Below are 24,840 nucleotides of genomic sequence, written 5' to 3'. Positions count from 1 at the left end.
TGATTATATCGATTTAGTGTAATTCTAATTTAATTAATTTATGGTGGTAATTTTTGTGCACTTTTAGTATTTTTTATATTTTCTGCTAAACTGGATAACTATGCATTATGTCAAAGTATTTTAAAAGCAAATGTCAGTTACCTGAAGTTTGTCTTCACTTTCCAAAAGTCCTTAACGCCCCTTGGCTTATGAGACTGAGCCGAGAAGCATCCTTCGCTTCAATGGATTTGCGTAAATGGGCTTGGAGTGTGTGCGCAGTGGCTGGCTTGCTGCTCACGCTGACTGAACGTAAGTCAACAACAGAATAAAAGTCAGAGTAACTTTAAAGAATAATGTTTAGTTTCATTTAAATAATCACCAGATTCTAGGAGTGAAATGACCTGGGAGGCGCCTCGCTTCGACGGCTGGTACAACAGTTTGGGTTATCCCAGACGAGGAGCTGTTGGTAAGTCACACAGCAGCAGGGGGTTAAGGTCACGCGCTAGGCAGGAACACAACTGGTCACCTCTCCTTGTGTTCGTGCTCGCGCAGGTTCTCACCTGGTGCGCCTCGTGCCCGCGCACTACTGGGACGGAGTTTACCGAGCTGTCCACGAGCCGCTGCAGCCGAACCCCCGCCGGCTGAGTAGGGTTCTGGCTGCAGGACACTCCGGTCTGCCCTCAGCGCGCAACCAGACCGTCCTCTCTCTCGTCTTTGGTAAATATCTGACCACGTGACACACTTAGAAAACAACGTTTAACCTGTTTAGGTAGAACGCCTCTGTGGTTGGTCTTAATAATATTTATAAGCTGTATCATCAGGGGTTATCCTCTCAATATGTTCCTCGTACAGTTTTATACCCAAAACTTTGCTGCCAGAGTTGTTATGAGGCCGAGGGGGGTCACACTTGTCCAGTTTTATCATTGGCTCACTGGAAAATCCAGAATTTATTGTATTTATAATACGGAGGCTCAAGCTCCACCTGTTTATAAACCGTCCTTCAGATGTTCCCACAGTCAGCTCTCTGGCTGCTTCCAGTTTTCATCTGGTGCTAGCCTGGCTCGTCCCTTTAGTTATGCAGCTATATAGTCTCTGACTCCAAGCCTTGTTCTGTTGGAAGTGTCATTCCTCCCCACTGTCACCCATTGCCCAGCACTTGCTTAAAGGTTTCAGTGAAGTAAAGAAAATAAACACATTTAGTTTTCTTCAAAATTGAAACATAATGGCTCTAATTTATTTCCACTAATTTACAGCTTTTTAAATATCCAAACAAGTCAGAACATGTCAATTTTGACCTGCATGTCCAGCTGTATGCCGAATAAATGATTCGCTATGATTGCATTGATTTGAGCCCAGAAGCAGGATGTTTTTCTCCCACCTTAAATGCTGTTGTACTGTAACCCTTTAGAAATGTAGAAAAACTGGTGAAAATTTTAATTTGATAATTTTTCTGATCAACATCTCAGGTTATCACCTTACATTTGAAATTGTCGACTCAAGACATCCTGGTTGTCCACCTGAGTTCATGAATATCCAAGTCCCAAAAGGAGATCCTGTCTTTGATCCCACTGGCACCGGGAAAGTCCTGCTGCCTTTCCAGAGAGGACAATGGGACAAAGAATCTGGGCAGAGTCCCAGCAACCCTCGCACACAGGTGATGCTCACTGATACCTGTTGGAGTGTAATGAGTGCTGCACTTTCATGCCTTAGAGCAGCTTTCAGGAGAAGACGTGAGTCAGACAGTTTTTATTGTCTTAGACATTAAAGCGGTTTGAGTGTAATCCCTGCAGGTGAACTCTGTGACGGCATGGATTGATGGGAGCTCCATCTATGGTCCATCTTCTTCTTGGTCAGACTCCCTGAGGAACTTCTCTGGAGGACTCTTGTCTTCAGGGTCTGAGTGGAACATGCCTAATCAGGGAGGGGGCCGTAATTTCATGTGGAGTGCTGCTGATCCATCCACAGGAGAACATGGACCACAAGGCCTTTATGGTGACACTTTTTTATTTGACTAAAGAGACACTTCACAAAGAACTCATCAGATGTATTCTTAGACATCCGGAACTTCATCTTGTCCAAACTGGACTTCAAAATGTGTTACAATAATCGCCCCCTTGATACAGAATGCCAAATAAACCGGCAAACAAAGAAAACTGTTTGCAATCATTATTTCACCTCTAGATCCGGGTTGCAGCCAAAGCCTGAGTCAAAAGAGGCCCGGCCTGACGTGACTCTAATTATTGTGTAAATGCCGTGTCGTGCTGACCCGAGTAAATCCTTCTTTCAATAGCAGAGATGAAGCCACGGATGTGTCATTAAACCAGTGTTTTGTTGCATGTGTTATGAAAGTTGCATAGTTATTATCTGCAGCAGAGAGTGGGGATCTTCTAATGTCCTTGCACTGCTGACACGTTTCTGGCAAAAATCTAATTTATTTCCCCATTTATGGTTACAGATATTTTTACAGGACTCCGCTCAAAACACTTAGTATGCAAGATGAAAGATTTGAAGATATTTTTAGAGACAAAACAAGCCTTTCCTACAGTTTGACTATTTTGTATTGTGTTTTTGGCTGCAGTGATAACCAACCTGATGAAAAAGCAAAACTTCCTTGTTTGTTTCCATCCTCTGTTTCCAGAGTTGGGAAACGCCTGGGCCAATGAGAACATGTTCACGGCAGCAGAGGGAATTATCTGGTTTCGCTACCACAATTATGTTGCCTCCAAACTACACAAGGAACACCCAGAGTGGTCAGATGAGAAGCTGTTTCAACATGCCAGGAAGACCGTTGTGGCTACGTTCCAGGTAGAGGGAAAAGATTCCATGTAATCCTCTCGCTGCACAGACGCTGATTTAATTTGCACTCTGGAAAGATGGAGGTTGCATCAGAGACAGGTGGTCGTTAAAGACCTGTACGTCATCTCCTACACCTCCTGTCCCCTGCACGTACCATCCTGAACAGCAGTGCATTCTCATACATTTAAGGTCAACAGGGTCATGAAAAGGGAAGTCTGAAGGTTTAGTTGAGACATCTAATGAATACATTAAGGAAACTGCACTCACTCTTACTTTTCCCATATTTCCATACAGAATATTGCCCTTTATGAATGGTTGCCAGGTTACCTCAGAGGGAAAAAACTTCCTCCATACCCGGGTAAGATTCACTTTCTTCATCCGGGGAATGTGTGTGTACAGGTGAAGGGGCGCGGGTGACCACAGTTCATGGTAATGTGAGCTTTTGGTGGTGTTGTTGGACAAATATTTGCTCCGTCAGCAAAAGCATCACCCTGAATCCCTCTTTTACTGCTGAATAAGCAGCCGTGGCTAAAGAAAGTTAAAGAACAATGGTCAGACGGGCTTACTCGCTCTGGGTATTTGGATGAATCTGGAGATTTTTTGTCTGCTTCTGTTATGTTGTGTTGTTATGTTTTTTCCCCCCAGGCTACCAGAAGTTTGTTGATCCAGGGATCTCACCTGAGTTTCAGGCTGCAGCCATAAGATTTGGTGTCACCATGGCCCCCCCTGGTGTTTACATGAGGTAACGACACGCATTCAGACTATTCAAACCCAATAGTTTATGTTCTGTAATAAATAAACAGTGTTTTGTGTTGAACTGTGGTTGGTCATAACACACTCTGAATTGTTAACAAATCACATGAGAATCTGTGAGGTGACAGGAGATGTGCATTCCTTTATAAACCTTTATTTGACTCTTTTTTCTCTACAGAAACAAAACATGCCATTTTCAGACGATTATGAACATGGATGGAAGTACATCACCAGCCCTGCGCCTTTGTAACAGTTTCTGGAAGCGGCAGGTAAAATGAATGTGTTTAGTTTAAGTGAAAGAGCATCTGACAACAAAATGACAGCTATGTGCATTAGATACTTTACATCCCTCTCCTTCATTCATTCCTCCAAACTGTTTTTCCTCAGTAGGGTCACAGTTGCTGCTTTTCCTTAGTAGGGTCTTGGGGAGTTGGTGTCTAACTCCAGCAGTCATCGTGTGAGAAGCAGGGGACACCCTGGACAGGTCCCAGTCCATCACAGGGAGACACACACATAGAGAGCAAAGTACAGAAGATGTGGACATCGATCATAGATTTAGCTTTAAATACAAATCTCTTTTCATGAGTTCTGACTAGTTTTAATTATTCTAAAATGTCAAATCAAGTTTAAATAATGACTTTGCTCTTTGATAAATCCGTAGTCAACATGCGTTAAATGTTTCATTAAAGCCCACAGAGAATTTTGAGTTCTGCTGAATACAGATGATTTAAAGGCTCTTCAAAGATAAAGAAAGAAAGAGCTCAGAGTGAAGCGTTAGCATTTAGCTAATTTTGGGCTAAAACACCAACTCTGTGTAGGCAGAAAGAGACCTAATATATACCCTTGGATGATGCTAAAATATCATAGGAATAGTATTTTTTTGCTGTTTCACAATTAAAGTTTTTTTTAGTAAAGAGCTGTAAAATCTGAGATGAATTACCTCAAACTAAAGTTAAGATTTACAGTTATTGTTCATAAACAGCTAATTATCAGTGCTGCTGTTCTGATATTACTAATTTTATATCATACTGACATTAATTGATTTGATGAAAAAAAAGTAAATTGTGTTTGGTGATTTTTGTAGTTAGTCTTAGATATAATAAATCTGTTTTTTCCAGAGCAACAATGTGAAAACAAGCCAGGATGTGGATAATCTCTTGATGGGCATGGCATCTCAGATTGCAGAGAGAGAAGACAATATCGTTGTGGAGGACCTGAGAGGTTTGTCTTATTCATTCCTGTTTTTTATGTGTTGCATTTATTACATTTTAGTAATATTCACTGTTTTGAGTTGATTCAGATTTCATGTATGGGCCGCAAAGATTCACCCGCACAGACCTGGTGGCTCTGACCATCCAGAGAGGGCGTGACTTTGGTCTGCAGAGTTACATCCACGTGAGAAACGCTCTGGATTTGCCTCCTGTAAAGACATTTGAAGAAATCAACCCAGAACTCAACAGAAACAACCCACAGGTTTAAGGCTAACCACTCCCAAGCAAACATCACGGAGGAGCTCAATCCTGTCAACAAAACTTTATTTTTGTCTTTTTCTATGTCAGTTGCTCCTTGATGTTGCAGAGCTGTATGACAGAGACATCTCTAAACTGGAGCTGTTCCCAGGAGGACTGCTGGAGTCCACAGATGGTCCAGGTCCAGTTTTCTCTGCCATAATCCTGGACCAGTTTGAACGCATCAGAAACGGAGACCGCTTCTGGTTTGAGAACAAACAGAATGGGTAATCTCAGACTGGAGATGATTCACTCTTGACACACAGCTGGTATCCTTCAGGTCTGACTTTGACGTCCTTTTCAGTTTGTTCACAGACGAGGAGATCCAGATGATCCGTAGAGTCACTTATCACGATGTTCTGATCGCAGTCACAGCTGCAGAGGCCACGGATATTCAAAAAAATGTTTTCTTTTGGAGGGATGGTAATACAACAAATCTTTGTGCCAGATGTGTATTTTTTTAATATTGTTTAACATAATGAACTCTTCTCTTTGCCCAGGTGACCCCTGTCCTCAGCCCACACAGCTGACTACATCTGTGCTGCAGCCCTGCACCAACGCCACTAAACTTAATTACTTTAATGGGAGCCAAGCTGCATTTGGGATATTTATCACAGCCATGATGCTCTTTCCTCTCGGTCAGTACATTGCTTCTTAAGTTTGCACATTATTAATGCTGAGATCTTGTTAAATGTCTAATTATTTAACCATGTCAGTGAGTTATCTGGTGGCCTGTATGGTGGCGTATCTGAGGAAGTACAGGTACAGGAAGTTCCAGAGAAGAAAAGGAAAAGCTGCTGGCAGAGCAGAGGAACCGGCTGTGGGAATTACCGGTAGGAAATTTGTAGGATTCTTGTTTTGTTGTTGTTGTTGTTGTTAGTTTCTTTTTTTTGATAAAAAACTTTTTAGATTTTATTGTACCTCAATGTCTGCTTTAACTGGTGGCTGGGCGTTACCTGGAAAGTATCCATCCATTCTCATCAGTACCATTTATCCCTCAGATGGACCGCAGGGAGCTGCTGCCTCATTCCAGCAGTCATTAGATGAGAGACAGGGTACATATTTGACCGGTTCCCAGTCCAAATGAGGGAAACGCAGACAAACCAAAGATTAGATCAACATATCGGAACGAGGGAAAAATGTTACCAAAGATGCTAAATATTTTTCAAAAACCAACACAAAGTTCCAAAAGAATGTGAAGTGCTCAAAAGGAGTCAAGAAGATGCACAAATAAAAATTTACATGAAACTTTTGCAATATTTTATTTTTAGTTTTGCACGTCTAAAGGTTCCTCCACTATAGACGGGGATTTACTGCACCGCTGGTTTTTATGAGCAGGATCTCTCACAAATATAAAGCTGATAAGAGACGGATTGATTACGGCTAAAATGCTTTAATATAATCCTTGTATTTCTTGATATTTAACTTTTGTTCCACTGCAGCGTATGAGTGGCAAGGCCATAAAAAACAGCTTCTCCCAGTGAGCGTGGAGGTCAAAAAGAAGCAGCTGCAGGTTTTTGACAGATCTGGGTCTTCTCACCGCATCCTCAATCTGGGTAACCAGGACTACCTCGATGTCCTTCTCTCCAATGACTGTCATCATAAAGCTCTGATACTAAAAGTGCCAAAAGAGTACGACCTGGTGAGTGTAGCTGCTGGAAGATTTAAAACTCTGACGCCTCTGCAGACAGATTTCCTTGTCCAGATTTCTCCCCGACAAAGCCGAATCTAATGTTTTTTACCCCTCTGATGTAAGCATGACTCTGCAGATAAATCCGGTCTCCATCACTTTTATCTTCCTCCAGCCTCGCTTATCTTTTCCCGTTTACACATCCAGGTGCTGCTTTTTGATGACGAGAGCAAACGCACAGAATTTGTCGGGTGCTTACGCCTGGAGGTGGCAGACATCAGGCAGGAGATTAGAGTGAAGGAGATGAGTGAGAAGACGCTGCTGAAGGAGGCTCTAACCAAGGAGGAAAGAGCTCAGATTGTGGAAACGTTCATTCGACACGCTTTCTCTAAGGTACAATCACCCTCTCGGTGTTTACCTCATCCGCCCCTCTGTCACAGCAGGAGCTGCCTCACACTTGGCCACAAAACGTCCATAATTCTTGTTTGAGGTCAAGTTAGGTTTGACCCCAAGCCAGAAGAACTAATTGTTGGTTGGTTTTGACAGTGATTTCATGCATGACGATACCTCCAGCTGACGTCAGAAGCATCGTTTAATGGTAGCAAATTATAACGCCATCCCTCACCATCCATTTGGTTCGCAGGTGTTGGAGATAGAGAAGTGTGACGCTGGCGATATGGGTGGCATTTCTCGTAAGCGAGCCAGAGAGGTTCTGCAGTGCGAGCTGACAGCATCAGAGTTCGCTGACGCACTCGGCCTCAAGCCCGACTCCTTATTTGTGGACTCCATGTTCACCCTGGCTGATAAAGATGGGAACGGTTACCTCTCCTTTCAAGAGTTTCTTGACGTTATAGTAATCTTCATGAAAGGTAAAACACATGAATGGAACACTCTAAAAGGACAATTTTCTAAATGTGTGAATTATTATAGAAAATTGATGAAATAAAGATGAAAATACTAATGCACAGATGCTTGGAGCTGTAGATGTGTGACACTTTTATAATGTCAGTGAAGGTGTGTGTATGAATCCAGGGTCTTCTGAGGAAAAATCCCAGCTGATGTTCTCCATGAATGACATTGGTGGAACTGGTTATTTATCAAAAGAAGAGTTTGCCAGGATGCTCAGGTTCCAGCTACACCTTCCTTTCTTTGTGTCTAATAGGTTTCTCTTTTGACTTTCTGATCATCATCTCTGCTTTCTAAAAATGCAGGTCTTTTATTGAAATCTCCAACGGCGCGCTGTCAAAGAAGCAGGCAGAGGACGGCATCAAGGCCATGATGGAGGCTGCAGGCTTCAACAACAAGGAGAAAGTCTCATGGGCCGACTTTCACTTCCTCCTGAAGGACCACGAGAAGGAGTTGCAGTTCGCTCAGCTGAATGTTAAAGGTTGGAGAAGTTTGGTTTCAGACGTTTGTCTTTTTGCTTCCTGGTGCATCTGTGTGTCCGATGGGTTCAGGGATGGAGAAGCAGGAGAAGAGACGTCTGAATCGAGACCAGCGGGTGTCCTTCATCTGTCCAGCAAGCAGGCAAGAAAACATCATTTTTACACAAAGTATAAAAAGTTGACGAAGCTTGTTTCAAAGGAAGATTTTCATTTGATGACAGATCTGAATGATTTATGTTTGCAGCACAAACAAAACAGAAGGACCCGAGTTACGAAGGAGGAAAAAGTACGCTTGATTGTTGATTTTATTCTTGTTTCTATAAATGTTTCTGAATTTAAAAAAGGAATAATTAAAATAAATAATGCTGCACAACTTTAACCATATGAGTAGAGGTTTATAATTACCATAGCATCGGAAATTTGATTCATTAACATGTTTTCTTAATTAAATTGAACAAATTCATGGATGTAATCAGTTTTGTCTCGAAGAGCCAGTGTTTTGATTTCTGTGATGTTAGGCTGATGGAAACCAAGACTCCAAATGTCTACGTGAAGCCTAAACGTGAGCGGTACATCAGGAACCCATTACAGCAGAAAATCCAGCAGTTCAAACGCTTTGTTGAGAACTACCGCCGCCACATCATGTGTTTGATGGTCGTGTACGGCATCACAGCCGGTGTGATAACTGAGAGATGTTACTGTGAGTGGACAACGTTTTCACCTACTGACCGGTCCTCGTTTATTATCAGCTTCACGTGTTTGTCTGGTCTGTTTAGACTATGCTGTGCAAGCTAAAGCCACAGGGATGCCTGAGACATCAGCAGTGGGAATCATCTTTGCTCGTGGCTCGGCGGCCGGCGTCTCCTTCCTGTTTCCCTACATGCTTCTCACCGTGTGCCGTAACCTCATCACGCTGTGTCGAGAGACGTTCCTCAGCCGGTACATCCCCTTTGATGCTGCCATCGACTGCCACCGCTTCATGGCCATGACTGCCATCATCCTCTCAGGTCGGTCTGCAGCATCTCAAATAGAGATAGCCCGATCTATCGGTCGACCAATTTATTAGGCCGATATTTACCTTTTTTTTAATATCTGCATGAGTTGATATACCTCTTTTGTAGAGCCGATTAGCAATATATATATATATATATGTTGCAAAATTTAAATGTATATTTAGGCTCCTGAATATCGTCTGATTAATAAGTGCTGTAAAACATTATTGTCAATTGACATTTATCTTTATTCACCTGTTTTTGTATATTTAATACTTGATCAGTTCACTGTTTTGTTGATTAACTTTGGTTAAACGTCTGGTGAGTTGCTTCAGACACGTTGAGTTTCCACTGTTGTTATCATCAGTAACACTTTAACACGCAGATAAGGTGGAAAATGTCTAGATATTAACCATGAAAATCACCCCCAAAAAAATCAACATCACATATCGGCACAGGAAATAGAAAAAAAACACATCGATCCATTTCTAACTTCAAAGAGAAATTGTATCACTTTTTTGTGCTAAAAGTTTTAATAAATGTTCCTCAAAAAAGGACAAGATGAATATAAAATGGTGATTTTGAAAATTAGGACTATAAAAGCAGCTGAAGACGTTTGTTTTGTGTTTTGAGTCTTTGGGTCATTCTGTTGATGTTGTTTGTTGCAGTTGTCCACACTTTGGCCCATGTAGTAAACATCTACATATTTTCCATCAGCGACCTCAACATTCTCTCCTGTCTGTTTCCCAAAATCTTACCTAACAATGGGTAATAGTTCTCACTTGACTTTGAAATGTTTTAATGTTTAATCAGTTGATTTAATAGTAATTGCTTCTTTTAGGTCTGAAGTTCCTCCCAGGTGGTACTGGTGGTTCTTCCAGACGGTTCCAGGTACAACATAAAAGACTTTTTTTTTTATTTTATTTAAACCATTTGTTGAACTCTGTTGCCATTTATGTGTCATTTGCTTTTTTTAGGAACCACTGGTGTCTTTCTCCTCTTTACATTTGCATTCATGTATGTTTTTGCCTCTCGGTATTTCCGTCACATCAGTTTTCGTGGGTTTTGGATCACTCATTACCTCTATGTTGTTGTCTACATTCTGGTAAGTACTGCCTGCCTTTAGTGTGCACTCACTGAAGCTGTAGGTTGGTGGTTTAACGTTAGCTTTGTGTTTATTTAACAGATAGTTATACATGGCAGCTTTGCTCTGCTCCAAGAACCTCGTTTCCACATCTACCTGATCCCTCCTGCTCTGATCTTCCTGCTGGATAAACTGATCAGCCTGAGCAGGAAGAACGTGGAAATCCCTGTTGTCAGAGCTGAGCTTCTTCCTTCTGGTGATCAGAAGACATAAGCTTTCTTGGTCATGGTTTTAGATCGTTTCTTCTATTGCCGTTTTTGCTTCCTCTGGCTGTCGTCCCTGTAGGTGTTACACATCTGGAATTCAAGCGACCTCAGGGTTTCATGTACCGTTCGGGTCAGTGGGTTCGGGTAGCGTGCCTGATGCTGGGAACAGATGAGTACCATCCATTCACACTAACATCAGCACCTCATGAAGAGACCCTCAGCCTGCACATTCGAGCTGTAGGACCCTGGACCAGTCAACTCAGAGAACTTTACACTGAAGAAAACCTTCTTGAGCTTGGAGCTTATCCAAAGGTAAGCTAAGGCTTCATCTGTTGTTATTTTTTTTTAAATTTTGCCCTTGAATGACCATTTCTTTTAATCGTAAGCTTTACCTGGATGGGCCGTTTGGTGAGGGCCATCAGGAGTGGATCGACTATGAGGTGTCCGTTCTGGTCGGGGGAGGAATAGGCGTCACACCGTTCACTTCCATCCTCAAAGACCTGGTGTTCAAATCCTCCATCAAATCCAAGATTATGTGTAAAAAAGTGTGTCTTTAAAATCCAATAACACACACCTGGTTTGGCCCTGAAGTCTTGTAGCTAACAGTCAGGTTTGGTTTGAAGGTATATTTCATCTGGGTGACTCGGACACAGCGTCAGTTTGAGTGGGTTTCAGACATCCTCAGGGAGGTGGAGGAGATGGACACTCAGGAACTGGTCTCGGTTCACACTTACATCACTCAGGTGGCTGAAAAGTTTGACCTGCGCACAACCATGCTGGTGAGGCTGATTCATTACAAGATGTTGCTTCCACTCAGATCATAAAACTAATCGTTCCTTTATGCTGTGAACCTAGTACGTGTGTGAGCGCCACTTTCAGAAGGTGTGGAGCCGCAGCCTCTTCACTGGCCTGCGATCCGTCACTCATTTTGGCAGACCGCCCTTCGTTTCCTTTTTTAGTTCTCTGCAGGAGGTTCACACGGAGGTCAGACTTTCATCCACCTCTATCAACCAGTTCATCAGCCAAGCTCCATCCTTATAACTTTAAAATGTTTTTTATGTTGTTTTTTTAATGCAGGTTGGGAAAATTGGTGTTTTCAGCTGTGGACCACCTGGACTGACCAAGAACGTGGAGAAAGCTTGTCAGCACATGAATAAAAGGGACCAGGCTCGTTTTATACATCACTATGAGAATTTCTGACCTTTTCTAAACTTTACAGCAAAGCTACATGTAGTGAGAACAAAATCATGGAGCCAGTTTAGCAGGGTTAGTTTTTTTAGGTTATTTTTTCTTAGTTGCTGACATAATTGTTACTTTGATTGAATAAACACACTTGACACTTTAATCTGGTAAACCTGTAGTTACAATGAATAGTTGGTCACAGATTAAGTCAGAAAAAAGTCAAGTATAAGTTTATAATTTAGTTTATGAATTCATAATTTCAGTGGGCTTGATGTGCATGTGTTTAAATATGCACTCAATTAAATGTTAATCTTTGTCACTCGAGTGAGTAAATCTAAATGTAGCTACGCTTTTGTTTTTAGGACATTTGATTGTGAAGTTTTCTGAATAATTCTCCAGATGCTGCTCATATTTGGACTAAAATGACTTTAAATCTTCTAAACTTGTCGAAATTTCAGCTCAAATCAAATATGGACTTTTATTTTGTTTGATTTTGTCTTTTTTTCTTTATGTGTTATTTTAGTTTGCTAATGATATGAAGGCTTTGCAGTCTTCATCCATCCTTTTCAAAGCGTTATTTACATGAATGTGTTATTAAAAGTTTGCCTAAAGTAAAATCTCCTCTGACAACTTAGTTTGCTTATTAAATGAATGTCAGATTAATAAAGGTGGGTGTATTTATTCGCATTTGAATAAATTAACCAGGAAGTCACAACCAAAATGAAAACTGTAAAACAAATTAAATAAAGAAGTTATAAAGAAAGATGATCTAATTTTGTTTTTCACAGGATTGTCGTGTCTGTACTACATGAGCCTGCAACTCACAGAACCCCATAAAAAATAAAGACACAAGTGCTTTTGCACATAAAAGTAAATACTGGCGACTGTTTAATCCTTGAGCAGCTGATTAGGGGAACTTGTTGGTGCCCCCGCTATTTGATTTAAGTGCAAGGTTTTGGTTTAAACTCCCTTATTGCTCCTCAAAAAATCCTTAAAATTCATGCAAGATGATCTGTGATCACGAGCATCCATGTTCCTTAATAGCAGAAAGGGAGATCAACAAGTTCAAACCATAATCTGTAAGTAAATCACTCAAAGAAAAAGGGGATTCAGCAAAAGTTGACTTACCCATCGCCTGCTCACTAAAATAAACTCCTCTCCGGCGCACAAATCTGTAGTATAATTATCACCACACCACGTGACCCCAGGCTACGACTGTCTAGTACGTTCACACGGTTCACACCTTCCAATACTGAAAGCACATAAACTAGTTACAATTAAACTATTATTCAGTTGTTGTTTTTTTCTCTTCTGACTTCTGCAAGAAAAACAAACCTGCCAAATAATAAAATATATAAAATAATATATTTCCCCATCATGTACCAAAATGACTTCAACATCCACCCTGTGGTCCAGAACCTTCATGATGAAACATGTAGATCCCAACCATCTCTGCCATGTGTTTTTGAACACCTTGGTCATGACTCTGTTACAACAACTGATAAAGTAAGTTACATTGAATTCCTAGGGTTAGGGTTAATTTGAGAATTATTGTTTAAACATGGCCCAAATCCATATTTACATAATGACCAACAGAGTGTAATCCAGTGCTTTTTTGCCTGTTTCATTTTTAAAAAGCTAGCATATTTTCACACACACACAAAAAAAAATCTCACTTATCTGGGCCAAACCCTGAATTTTTTTCTATCCTAAATCCTGATCATATCCATCCTGGTCAATCCCAAAGAAAATGTCAACATCTAGAGTTCTGCCTCCTTTCTTTCTCTCATGGACACTTTCTCTAAACAACTATGCTGCTCCCTCTACAGTCTTGTGCACCTTTCCTTTCATTCTTGCATTCACTAGACAACTGACCTCTGTAGTCGGCTTTAGGATGAAGTCTTATTTAAATGAATGGTTTGCAACAACCGATAAAGAAAATGACATTTAATTCCTAGCTCATGGCCTGTTTGACTTATAGTATCACTGTTTGACACTTTGGGACTTAACTGATAAAAACTGGTCAAAATAACACAAATATTTGCCTTAGATGAGGTTCTATTGCTTGGGCTCTAAATTATTGGCCTCTGTGACTAATTACTCAGTTTAAATTTACCAAACAAAGAGTAAATTCACCACTAACTAATTACAATGTTGGTTAAAATGCACTCAAATGGAATTTAAAGTCAGTTAACATCAAGGATCCATTCTACCAAACCGACTGAGGCAAAGAGTAATGTTGTAAAAGTAAAATACTACAGTCATGACAAAGCTTGATCCCTGCTTTCTGCAGTGAATCTTCTTGGTCAAAAGTGGGTTTGGAAAACCATTTCACGCTCTTCTAATCTCCCTGATTTCGCTCAGAAAAAGACATTTTAATCTGCACTTGCTACTAGCTCATTTTGTTAGCTAAACATGTGTTATAGAGCAAGGATCAGAGTAGTATACTATTTCAGATTCAGCCCACACAATAATTATAAGGCAGTAATTTTCTATGTTGATTCATTTTTCTTACTGTCTTTTACTATTTCAAGCAGGGTTTGAATTACGGGGGAGCTAAGGGGAGTCCGGCTACCCCCAAAGGAAGATGGGCTCCCCTAGAAGCCCTCATCTTACACACCCAGGGGGAGCTTGAAAAAAAAGAGTTTCAAGTCCAGCTTCAGCTTATATTACATTATTTAAATGGACTTTCAGTGTACTTGTCAGAACCAGAACCTGGAGTGAATCGGACCCAAGAATTCATCCAACACCAGAATGAAGCAGTAATAGTTTTTTTATTGGTGAGGATTTATTGCTCTGTTCCAGATGCCGAGCACAGGAACTGTTTGCTGGACTGCCAAGAGTTCCCTGACAAGCAGCACTGGAACATAAACAGCAGATGGTTAGCAATCTCTCACCATGGGGGGGCAACCCGGGGGGGCATGGTCATGAGTACAGTCCAGGTGGGTACACGGGGGTCAGATATCAGGAAGGCACCAAGGTCCAGGAGGCAGAGAGGTATCAGAGAGGAGGCAGGGGTCGATAGCCGGGAGATCCAGGTCTGTGAGGTTTAGCAGGCAAGGGCAGGAGTCCTGGGAGCAGAAACAGGGTAAAAAAAACGTAGAAAGGATTGGATTGGATTGGCTTGGCTTGGCTTGGCTTGGCTTGGTAAAGGCTGGATTTCGTCTGCAAGAGCTTCAGATAATCTGGTGCAGTTCTAAGTCCCACCACAAAAAGAAATTGATTAACATGCAATCGTTCATAATAAAAAAAAGAGCCCCCCAGGAATCATCCACTTATAAATTGGTGCTGCACAGCAGATGGACACGAGAATAAAAAAACTGGAAGACTGGAGCACTCGGGTGAGCCAAGGTTAATTAAGTGCGAATAAAACAAAGGAAAAGCAACGTTTCAACATTAGATGCGTCTTTGTCAGAGTTACATCTGAACAACAAGGCAGCTTCATTATGTACAGATTTATTTATTTAGAACAGTGCATGTTAACATCAGTCATGCTAAAACATGCCAGAGTTAACCATAGGCTAGTTTACATCTGTAGTCCTGTGCCAGTTGTACAGTTGACATCCTAGGGAGGACATAAAACACACATGCAAACTATAAAAAGGCTACTATAGAAGAGGTAGAGTAGTCCAGTACAGAACTGAGTAGCATATTAATCCTTTCATCGACTGCCTGGTGGCACAGATGTCAGCACTGTTGCCTCACAGGTCACAGGTTTGAAACTTGGCTGTGGTCTTTCTGCGTGGAGCTGCATGTGTGGGTTTCCTCTGGGTAAAAAGTGGACTTTTTATTATATTGTATTTTCCTCATATGGCATTTGTTCATTTTGATGTGACTCACATATAAGAGCAGGTTAACAAGCTCATCATCTTTAAATTATAGGAGTAAAGATAATTTCATCTACATTCATGCCATTTTGTTACAGAAAATCCTGGTTTTATTAAAGTTTTAACAGTAATTGGGAAAAGAAGCTGATGCAGAGCAGAGGAGAGGAGACAGTTTATCCCATGCAACATTAGTAAAAACTGTCATAAACTGTGTGCCAACCTGCAGCTGGTCAAACTCATGTGTTGTGTTACTCCCATCACTGTTAGTGTAAAATTAAAGAAACTGTTTTATTTATTTAGTCCACATAATTATTTACTCTTAAATGCAACCAAATGGTGATTTAATACATTTTCTGCAGAAAATGTTAGACTACTACTCATAAACCAAAAAGCATCCAGCAGAAATAATCATAATAAACACCAGTTTTATTAGTCAACTTATGTATTTTGTTTGTCTCATTGATCAAAGGACGCCCTCTTCTGGTGGGGATCAGGACACCCTCCTCACTCATGCATCAGATGAAATGGGAATCAAGGTCAAATTTGTCTGTGCTACATTTTTTGTTTCTTATGGATTTTTAGCACAATATACCAAACTCTCCTTTGAACGTCCTTGCGCCATCTTAATATGTGTGGACGCTTGTCTTCACCTGAACTCAATGGGTCAGCTCACATTATGAAAACCTTTTAATCTGGCTTTAATCAGGATTCACATTTGCAGCAATAAAAGGCAGGTGAGCTATTGGATCAATGGCCTGATGAATTTCACCGCTTTCACATTCAGGAGGCTTTTAACCGCTTGTCTCTTTCATTTTACACCAAATTTCCTCCGTGAACGGAGACTTTCAGACTTGATTTGAAACACCCTGTTGGTTTCTGGGCTGGTCAGCAGTCCTTGAAACAACTGTATGTAATTGCTCTAAGTTATCCTCCAAGAAGTTTCTGAGTAGGAAAAAAAGTTTGCTAACTGCTTCAGAGAATGTTTGATCTTCCAACAAGATAACACAAGACATAGGGATGTCTGAGAAGTGGTGAACAGTGTACACCAGTACACTTAAGGAGCCGATAATCTTCTTAGAGTAGCTAAGTACCCAGCTAGAAATCAGCTCCTGTCCAGATTGTCTCTTCCTGCCCCAGATAAACGACTCAGACAACAACAAAGAGAGGCTCAAAAAATATGCGGCATAGTCTATTCTCTGGCGTGAAATATGCACCTCCTCTCCTTTGGGAACTGTGCTGACAGAGCGGTGGAAGAAGTTCTGGTGGGTTTCTTTGACTTGAAGATGTTCGGCAGTGGCCCTAAGAAGTGGTTTGTGATGAAGCAAAAGAGGCAGCAGCAAAGGTCTGGCAGGAAGCCATGCACCAGGAAGAAGAAGAGATGGGCAGCTAAGATCCTCAAAGAGCACAGGCAGCAGATCCTCTGTGAGCTGGACGTCAACGCAGTGCTTCCCTTTCTGGTGTACGACAAGGTCTTCTCACTGGTGGAGTACAAGGACATCCTGGGACAGGAGTCCAGCAGGAGACGGACAGAGGTGTTCCTGGACCACCTGAGCTCAAAGGGGCCTGCAGCTTTCAGCTCATTCTGCTCTGTTTTGGAGGAGGTGTGTCCCCACCTGCTAACCTGCTTCCTGTTGGATGGAGAAGGTACATTCATCCACTAATTACAAACACAAAAACACCTGCTGTGTTCTCTGTGAAGGAAATATTTAATTCTTTCTCTTCATTTTAGGTTGCATTTAGTGAAATATAAAACCAGCAAGAATACGAACAATTAAAACAGAAAACTACTTATCAGTGAGCCAGAGCTGCAGAATAAGAGCCTGCAAAAAATAGCCTCTTAAATCTGGCTGGCTGAGGGGATTACTGAGCTGCCAGATTCTTTAACTATCCTCTGACAACATATGGCCTCGGCGTGGATGTGGTTTGCACATTTCCAGATCACTATACTTTACTCACATTTACATAAAAATTGAGTGTTCATAAGAACTCCTGTTACGAGCTGAGTGGCGTTTTAACATGTGGCTCAGCCCCCTGTAAAACAGTAAGGAGGAGGTGTGAATGAGTCAGAGCTCAAATGTGGTTCATCTGCACACACAGATGGCGTCCCGCGACTGGGGAAGAAAGGGGGCCTCGCTGTCCCCCCTAAGAGTCCAGGAGAGCAGCCCGAGTGCCCCCCTCCCATGTACACCGACCCCGTGTTTGATTCAAGGTGAGAAACGCTGAACACGTGGCTGACATCATAGACATCGGTGAAGTGATGTAAAAATAAACTACTGAACTCTACGTAAGTCAAAGAAAGTCCTGAATCTGTTCATGTTGAGGAAAAGAATTAAATCAAGGTGTGCAGATTAGAAACTGTAACCTGGTGTGACACCGAAACAGGAAGCAAACTTCACCAAAAACACCAGGCTGTAACTTGTAAAAAAAACACATTGTATAAAATTAGTTACTCTTTCAGGCAAATGATTTGTCTTATGATAACCTCTGAAAAATAACAATGTATTTAGCATTTTTTCTTTGTTTTCAAAAGAATTTGTAGCTGTTTTTTTTTATTATTTTTTATCATTTATAGGGGATTTTGCTCCTCAGATTCTGTTGAGTTCAGCAAAAATGCATTGAAGATAAAATGGGGGTGTACTGTATTTAAAGGGCTAGATTTTAAACTTGGTTTTGTCTTACTCTATGTCTTGTTTGTTCTAGTCTAATCACAATTGTTGCTTGTATATTTTATTATAGTCATTCTGTTTTTCTGTAAAGCATTTTGTGATTTTTATCTGGGAAAAGATTTTTTTTTTTTTTGTAAAAACATCAGAATATTTTACCTGTAATGGAGGGCTCTATGAATGACCTCAGTTCAGAGAAACAGAACATAATTCTGATTGGATTGATGACTTAAAGGTGCACTATGTAAGATTGCAATGAGAAATTTACAGTGAGAAAATCCCTAAAAAGTCTAATGTTTCAGTCATTTTGGAAGGAAGGTTACACTGAAACAAATTTCGTTCCCAGCTGGATGTGGGGATTGTCAGTTTTTCTCCTTTCAAAACAAAGGAAGGAGGGACGTAACCACTGTTTACCATCAGCGAGTGTCGGGGTGTCGTTCTCCTGTGAGCTAATACTGCAGCGCCGACAACTGTAATTTGATGACGGCTGGCAAAAAGCTCCAGAGTTGTTTAAAGTGTTTTCAGTAACCAAATTTTACCACAGGATGCCATTTTTACATAATTTCTACACCTTTAATGTTTAGCCTCAGAGGGGCCATTGTTCTGTATTTCGATCCACTTGAAAATATGTTCTATCCCTAAGTGAAATGTAGTCTGTTGCCATAGTCCTCAGAGTTAGAAAAGTAAGAATTTTTTTTATCACCAGCCCATTTATTCTCCTAATCTGGCAGAATTCTGTTTGCTTTAGTTTAACATAAACAATGTAAGTGTAGGGTTATCTACATACTAGAATCAACACTGTTGCTATCAGTTGTTAATTCTGAGAATGACCAAGCATATCAGCCTATGAAGCTTACATCATGTATAAATATCCAGGATACTTATATAATTGATGTAAGTTCATACACCAACCTGTTTGGTCTATTTTAATCCAATGATTAATGTTTAATTTACGATAATTAAATTTAATAGCAAAAGTTTATTTTTGAATCAGAAATTAGGAATCTTTGCTTTTTCAATAACCAGAAATAATTATACCTTTCTGTGTTCCATTTCAAAGAATGAGGCAAGTTTAAAAATGAAGAATTTATTACTAACAATCTTTAAACTTGACGATTTGAATGACAATTGAATGACAATTCATGGATGACAATTTAATGACAATTTTTAACAGCTTTGATGTTAAACTTGTTTTTAAAGGCAAACCTGTGACTGAATGAAAGCTAAATGAAAAATACGAGTTTGGATGCGTGAATGGATTTCTCAGAAGGTTTCTTTCAGAGAGAGGAACGCGTTCTGGGTTGGAAATGATGGTTTTTGCAGCTAACTGAGTTTACTTAGAGGAAACGGCATCAAACCTAATCTGTCGAAGTCTACCTCACCCAGTATCAGAAGACCCCCTTTTGGATCCGAAGTGTCCAGGTGGAGATGGTTTCCTCCAGGCACAAGGTTGGTAGAAAAACCTCTGGCACGACCAAATCGGTCCTGAGATGTCTTCTTGGGTCACTCGACTGGTGGAACTATTTGCGTCTCCAAGTCAATACCCTGAAGGAGTTTTTCATCTTAACTTAACTCAAAAATCAATAACTCTGGGAGGAGTATTTCGTCAGCTGGTTACAGTTTACGTTTATTAAAAGCTTATTCTATCAGTGTGACAGAACAGCTTATCAGAGAATCAGGGCGGCTGCTCCCGTCTCCTCAGGACGGTGTTGGTTCACGAACTGACTTGAAAGCTGCTGGGAGTGTTGGTTAGTGTTACAAAGTCCTCAGAACACACCCACTCTCAGCAAGAAAGCTTTGATCATGAGTAAAAAAAAACGTGTGATGGCAGTTACCCTTTACTCTGGATAAACTCTGTGTTAGATGGATAAGTGGAAGCTGACCTTCTGATTTGCTGAACTCACATTACCGATCATCACCCTAATCATAATTATACCCAAAGCATAATAATTCATTTCATGTAATTAAAATACATTTATACTGAACCAAGTGATTATTTATGATGATTATAATAAACAGTAATAAAGTCAACGAGTTTATTAATATTATTATTTCGAACTTGAAGTGTCCTTCTTCTGGGACGGAACAGCAGCAGATAAGGGGTGCTACTCAACAGACATCAAGGCTCCTTGGTTAATCTGTGGACTCAAAAGTTACCAACTGATCCAGCTTGACCCAGCTGGGTAAATGTGACCTTTGCCACAAATTAGAGAACCTCCCATGATGCTACATAAGCGAATGGTAACAGCTAGCATTTTGTGTGGAAAAAGTCATGAAAATTACTCATCAATGATCCTAATTATACCTTAATCATACTTACTGCAAATAAAAATAATAAGTAACATGAAGGAAATACAGGAGACAAATTCGATTTGGGACTACATTATGAAAAGGCACTGCCGCGGCCCCAAAAGATACCTACTTTGTCTGTCAAGTAATCTGCTATTTTTAGATCAACTTTCTTTATAACACTGTACCAGGTATATAAGCCAAGTAGCCACAAATTTGTGTTCATGGAAGTTGTTATCTTTTAATATGAATAATTGAAATGCTAGCTGTTACCATTCACTTACATTGTTTATGCTATGCTAAAGCTAACGGAATACTACCAGATTAGGAGAATGAAAGGGCTGGGTGCAAAATGCTTTTCCCCCTCTCGGCATGAATGGCAACAGACTAAATTTCACTTAGAGGTGTTATATCCTTTTAAAATTACTCTAATCACAAACACTTAAAATCCTTTCATGCAAATGTTCTTTTATAAACTTTCACTTCGTCACAATTTTGTTGAACTCTGTTAACCCTCTCAGGCTCAAAATAAGTTTTGATAAAAGGACGAACAACTAGTCCTTCGGGGTACTTTTGAGTAAAAAAATGCTCATGAAATACGAATGTGGAGTAACCAGGAAGGTAGGTTTTAATGTTGCAAATCTGCAACGCCTGCCTCCAGAGGGTTAAATGAAGCAGCAAGTAAGGTAAGCATTTTTTTTAATAAACAGCCAAATGCAGCGTGGTTCTCTGAGGCAGCCTCTGTCTCTGTGTGCCGAGTCTTCTGATTGCATCATGACTAAGAGGAAGTGTGTGTGTTTGTGTGTACAGCTCTGGAGACTACCCTTGCCTGTGCAAACACAGTGCCCAGATAGGGGCAGGGCTTCTGGCTGTGTGTGTATGTATTTTGTGTGAGTGTGTTTGGGATTTGGAGTGACTGGGGGGAGACTCTGCATGGACATGCTGCCTGAAGTGACAGGACAGAAAAGCTGATATGTCCTCTAAACCGTTAAGGAGGCATTTTTAATCTATGACAGCAAAGTCAGCACACAGACAGCTATCCCAGTGGTGTGTCCTCGGGTAGTGACACACACACACGCACACGTGCACGCATGCACACACACACACACACACACACACACACACACACACACACACACACACACACACACACACACACACACACACACACACACACACACAGGCTGACAGAAATAAACCAACACACAACAAAGCATAGCAGCACACACAGCCAGAATGGTCACAGAGCTTCCACAGGAGATGCAGCTTGCTAACAGGCTAATGTAAGTCCTCTTAAAATTTAATTTATACCCACACAAAGGAATCTACAGTGGAGCTTTGTGTGGTGAGCATACTCAGATCTGAATGAATGTAGGAAAGGGAATATTTTTGCTAAAGATCTTAATGTATCCTTGAATTTTTGAGCATTTCTTAATAAGACACTCACGTCCAGATAGCATCAAGAGTTTGCATCTATCCAAAAAAATCTGATATTGTCATTTGTTTATTCACTCTTGGGTGAACTAGGACAGAAACTGCATCGAGTGGTGAGTGCTTGGCTACAAAATTTGTATCTTTGCAATGACAGAAGGAAGCACGTCTTCTTGTTTTAAATGGGATCTCAGTATCTTTCTGCTTCCGGTGCAACCAGTGTCTGTTTGATTCCTCTGAGCCATGCTGAATCAGACAGATTGTCAGCTCTGTGTGGTTCAGAGAGGTTCTGTGTTCATTAGTTTGGCTTTTTGTGTTTGCCTCTGCTCGGTTTCCTGCTGACTGGGAGCAAATGTGCAGTATTCAATCACATCTCTGGGCTACTGTCTTTAAAGGCCTTCTGGTTGCCAGATTGTTTACTTGAGGCTGGTGTTCATTTTTAGGCTAATTTATATATAAACCCTTGAGTGCTTGATTCAGTGAAAGATTTGCTGATTTAGGTGCAGTGAATGTAAAATTATGCAGGATCATTGATTGGAAAAGTGTATTTTTTTCTGACTTTAGTGTAAATCAGCAGCTTTGCCCTGCAGAAGATGTGTGATTCACAAGGCTGGATCAGAGGCCTCGTATACGAGAAGCTGCTGTGATGATGTAAGCCACCGAGCCTTCATCAGTAAGAGCAGAAAATGAGAAGCTGGCAGGTTGGAGAGGAGGTGGAGGAGGAGGAGGAGAGATTAGCTGGAGAGCTGTGAGGTTATGCTTCTCTGGGCTGATGACTCACCTCGCAGCACATAGAGAGAAAGCACTGCGACAGCACTGAGGTGTGACTCTCTGCAAGCGTGTTTCATTACTCTTGGTCGTCTTGGTGCAGTGCATTCATGTGAAGAGGACTTTCTCCGTGAACTCCTCTTTTGTTGGGCGCCTAAGCAATAAATCACAGCGTTCCAGTGGCAGTGCTTCTTGGGGCTCTCGTCCAGGTTTGTCTCCGCTGGGAGCAGCCGCTGAGTCCTACAAACCAACTTTGATTTCTGCTGCACGGAAAAAAGTGAACGAGCAAGTCTGAGGACACGAAAAGAAGGGCAGTCCCGTCTGTCCTATTTACGTTCTAAAATAAAGCACTTTAGTGTGTTATTGGCACACACGTGTGCCTGAGCGTGCCTGTGTAAGAGAGCTGCCATTAGTTTGCTAGCATGTGTGTGTGTACAATATGAGATGTCAGCAGAGGGTTCTCATGTGAGAAGGGTAATGATGGGGCGGGCTGCTCTCAGTAGTTACTGTGGAAATGCAGTGTGTGTGTGTGTGTGTGTGTGTGTGATGGGTGGGGGATGCCAGTGTGAAATCAAAGTACTGCAGTGGAGTGTGCATGGATATGCAGTGGGCTTCACACTGCAGCACAGCCAATGACCCACTGCTGTGTCAGTGCGCCCCCACTGACACACTACCTACCATGGGCTCCCCCCACACACTCACACACACACACACACACACACACACACACACACACACACACACACACACACACACACACACACACACACACACACACACACACACACACACACATACACACACACACACACACACACACCTCACAATGTGTGCTTAAGAGGATACAAGCTTCTGGAATGTGTGTTTAGCAGTTTCTCCATCCTCTAATGGCTGCCGTGTCTCACATCTCTCATAAGGACGATGTTTGTCGTCTAATTAATTGAGAGCGTCGTCTCAGTGGTTAATGGAAGGTGGCACAATGCTGCGCTGGTGGGTTTGTCAGCTCTGAATATTCATTTAGAGAGCTATTAGTTTACCGATGACAGGATTCCAGATGCAACCAACAAGAAGCTGCAGGATTTTTTGTCAGTGTTTAACAAGGAGTCTGATTATGTGGATTTTATTACATGTAGAAGAGTTTTACGTCTTAACCCACCATGATAAACCTTCATCCTGCCACGATGAACTCAGCTCTTTGAAATGAAATGAAACCAGTTTCTCAACAACATAAAGAATTTAAACCCTAGCAAATTTTGAAGTAATGTAAATCTCTTTGATGTCAGAGTTTTTAAACTAAGATTACGGGTTCAAATATTCAAAGTGCTGATCTCATGCAATTTTCCACGGTTTTGTGCAATATGTTAGCACTTGGGATTAATATGGGGAACGGCTCTTACTTACTGTCACATTTAATTTGAGCTCAAAATCAGTAAAATGAGCCCTGTTCATGTTATTTATCTAATTTTTTTTTGGTTAGCTGGGGCAGCCATCTTGCATTAGGTGAACACAAGATGTTTTTGAGCAAAGATGTCAGATAACATGTTGCAATCAAAGCACTGTAGTGAATTACTCTCAGATACTACATTGCCTAATTTTAGCTCAATATCCTTTAAACTGACAGTTAAATGTTTGTACATTTGCAGAAACATATGGTGTTATAGACAGATTCAGTGTTTCATATATCTGATACTATCATTAAAATATGTTGCAGTTCATTGAGTACTAAAATTATAGACAGAACTTCAGGTTACATTTACAGGAACTTCCTGGCATGCGTGTGTGTCTCCACTTCACTAGGCTGGCTGAACGACCATTTTCAGGAACTTTTGGAGTACTTGGGGGGTGGGGAAGGGGGGGGGGGAGGGGGGAGGGACTCAGACTGTTAACTTTTGGCTAACTCACACTGATTGGCTGTAACACAGTAGGAAATGACATTAGCGGACGCCGTTTGAAACATTCGGCATTTGAAGAGTTGCTTGTGATAGGAAAATGGAAGCTAAAGAAAATAAGTTCCACCACTGAATGAAATTTTGCTGTGCATTGACAGAATAAAACTTGTACTGTTAATAATGTTATTGGATGCTTTTTTGCATTGATCATCAGGCAAGGCAAGGCAAGGCAGCTTTATTTATATAGCACATTTCATACAAAATGGCAATTCAATGTGCTTTCCAATTAGGAAGAATAGAAAAACTTTAAAAACCAACATTACAAATGACATTTTGATTTTAAATAAATAAAAAAAGGACAGAGTTAAAGGGTGAGCAGTTACAGTAAGGCTAATGCA

The 24,840-nt window shown here is 41.0% G+C and overlaps 2 protein-coding genes across 8 annotated transcripts in view; both read left to right on the top strand.

Moving 5' to 3' along the window:
- The first annotated feature begins 10 nt into the window (after positions 1-10).
- Positions 11-12,300, top strand: duox (dual oxidase). Its single transcript, XM_054732967.2, has 33 exons — positions 11-288; positions 362-445; positions 532-696; positions 1,446-1,633; positions 1,770-1,971; positions 2,618-2,784; positions 3,070-3,133; positions 3,421-3,517; positions 3,707-3,797; positions 4,647-4,749; positions 4,829-5,001; positions 5,088-5,263; positions 5,341-5,459; positions 5,537-5,674; positions 5,753-5,869; positions 6,479-6,678; positions 6,874-7,059; positions 7,310-7,535; positions 7,699-7,792; positions 7,878-8,053; positions 8,124-8,193; positions 8,296-8,337; positions 8,570-8,751; positions 8,828-9,058; positions 9,712-9,811; positions 9,885-9,934; positions 10,021-10,148; positions 10,230-10,383; positions 10,473-10,705; positions 10,780-10,938; positions 11,017-11,172; positions 11,249-11,377; positions 11,471-12,300. Exons 1-33 carry the CDS (start codon positions 108-110, stop codon positions 11,591-11,593), a joined length of 4,704 nt encoding a protein of 1,567 aa, XP_054588942.2. The 5' UTR covers positions 11-107; the 3' UTR covers positions 11,594-12,300.
- A 4,268-nt stretch (positions 12,301-16,568) lies between these two features.
- The window catches only part of tjp1b (tight junction protein 1b), a 109,007-nt gene continuing 100,735 nt past the window's right edge, over positions 16,569-24,840 (top strand). For 3 of the 7 annotated variants that reach the window (XM_070550343.1, XM_054732958.2, XM_054732954.2), the window contains exons 1-2: positions 16,570-17,046; positions 17,500-17,611. In XM_070550343.1, coding sequence (XP_070406444.1) covers positions 16,611-17,046; positions 17,500-17,611 — 548 coding nt within the window. In that variant the 5' untranslated portion in view covers positions 16,570-16,610. Of the gene's footprint in view, positions 17,047-17,499; positions 17,612-24,840 lie in introns of all 7 variants that reach the window. The other 4 variants (XM_054732962.2, XM_054732955.2, XM_054732957.2 and 1 more) reach the window with 3 other exon arrangements.

The sequence above is a fragment of the Nothobranchius furzeri genome, chromosome 4 (assembly GCF_043380555.1).
Source record: "Nothobranchius furzeri strain GRZ-AD chromosome 4, NfurGRZ-RIMD1, whole genome shotgun sequence".
Classification (NCBI taxonomy): Eukaryota; Metazoa; Chordata; class Actinopteri; order Cyprinodontiformes; family Nothobranchiidae; genus Nothobranchius; species Nothobranchius furzeri.
Note: the sequence above shows the minus strand (reverse complement) of the source record. Positions and strands in the feature narration are given on the sequence as shown.

Bases quoted from the DNA above. Each gene is read 5' to 3' on its own strand.
- duox (XM_054732967.2), top strand. From the start codon at position 108: ATGTCAAAGTATTTTAAAAGCAAATGTCAGTTACCTGAAGTTTGTCTT. The intron at 8,054-8,123 runs GTTGGAGAAGTT...CGATGGGTTCAG, and splicing joins CGCTCAGCTGAATGTTAAAG to GGATGGAGAAGCAGGAGAAG. The intron at 9,935-10,020 runs GTACAACATAAA...TGCTTTTTTTAG, and splicing joins GTTCTTCCAGACGGTTCCAG to GAACCACTGGTGTCTTTCTC.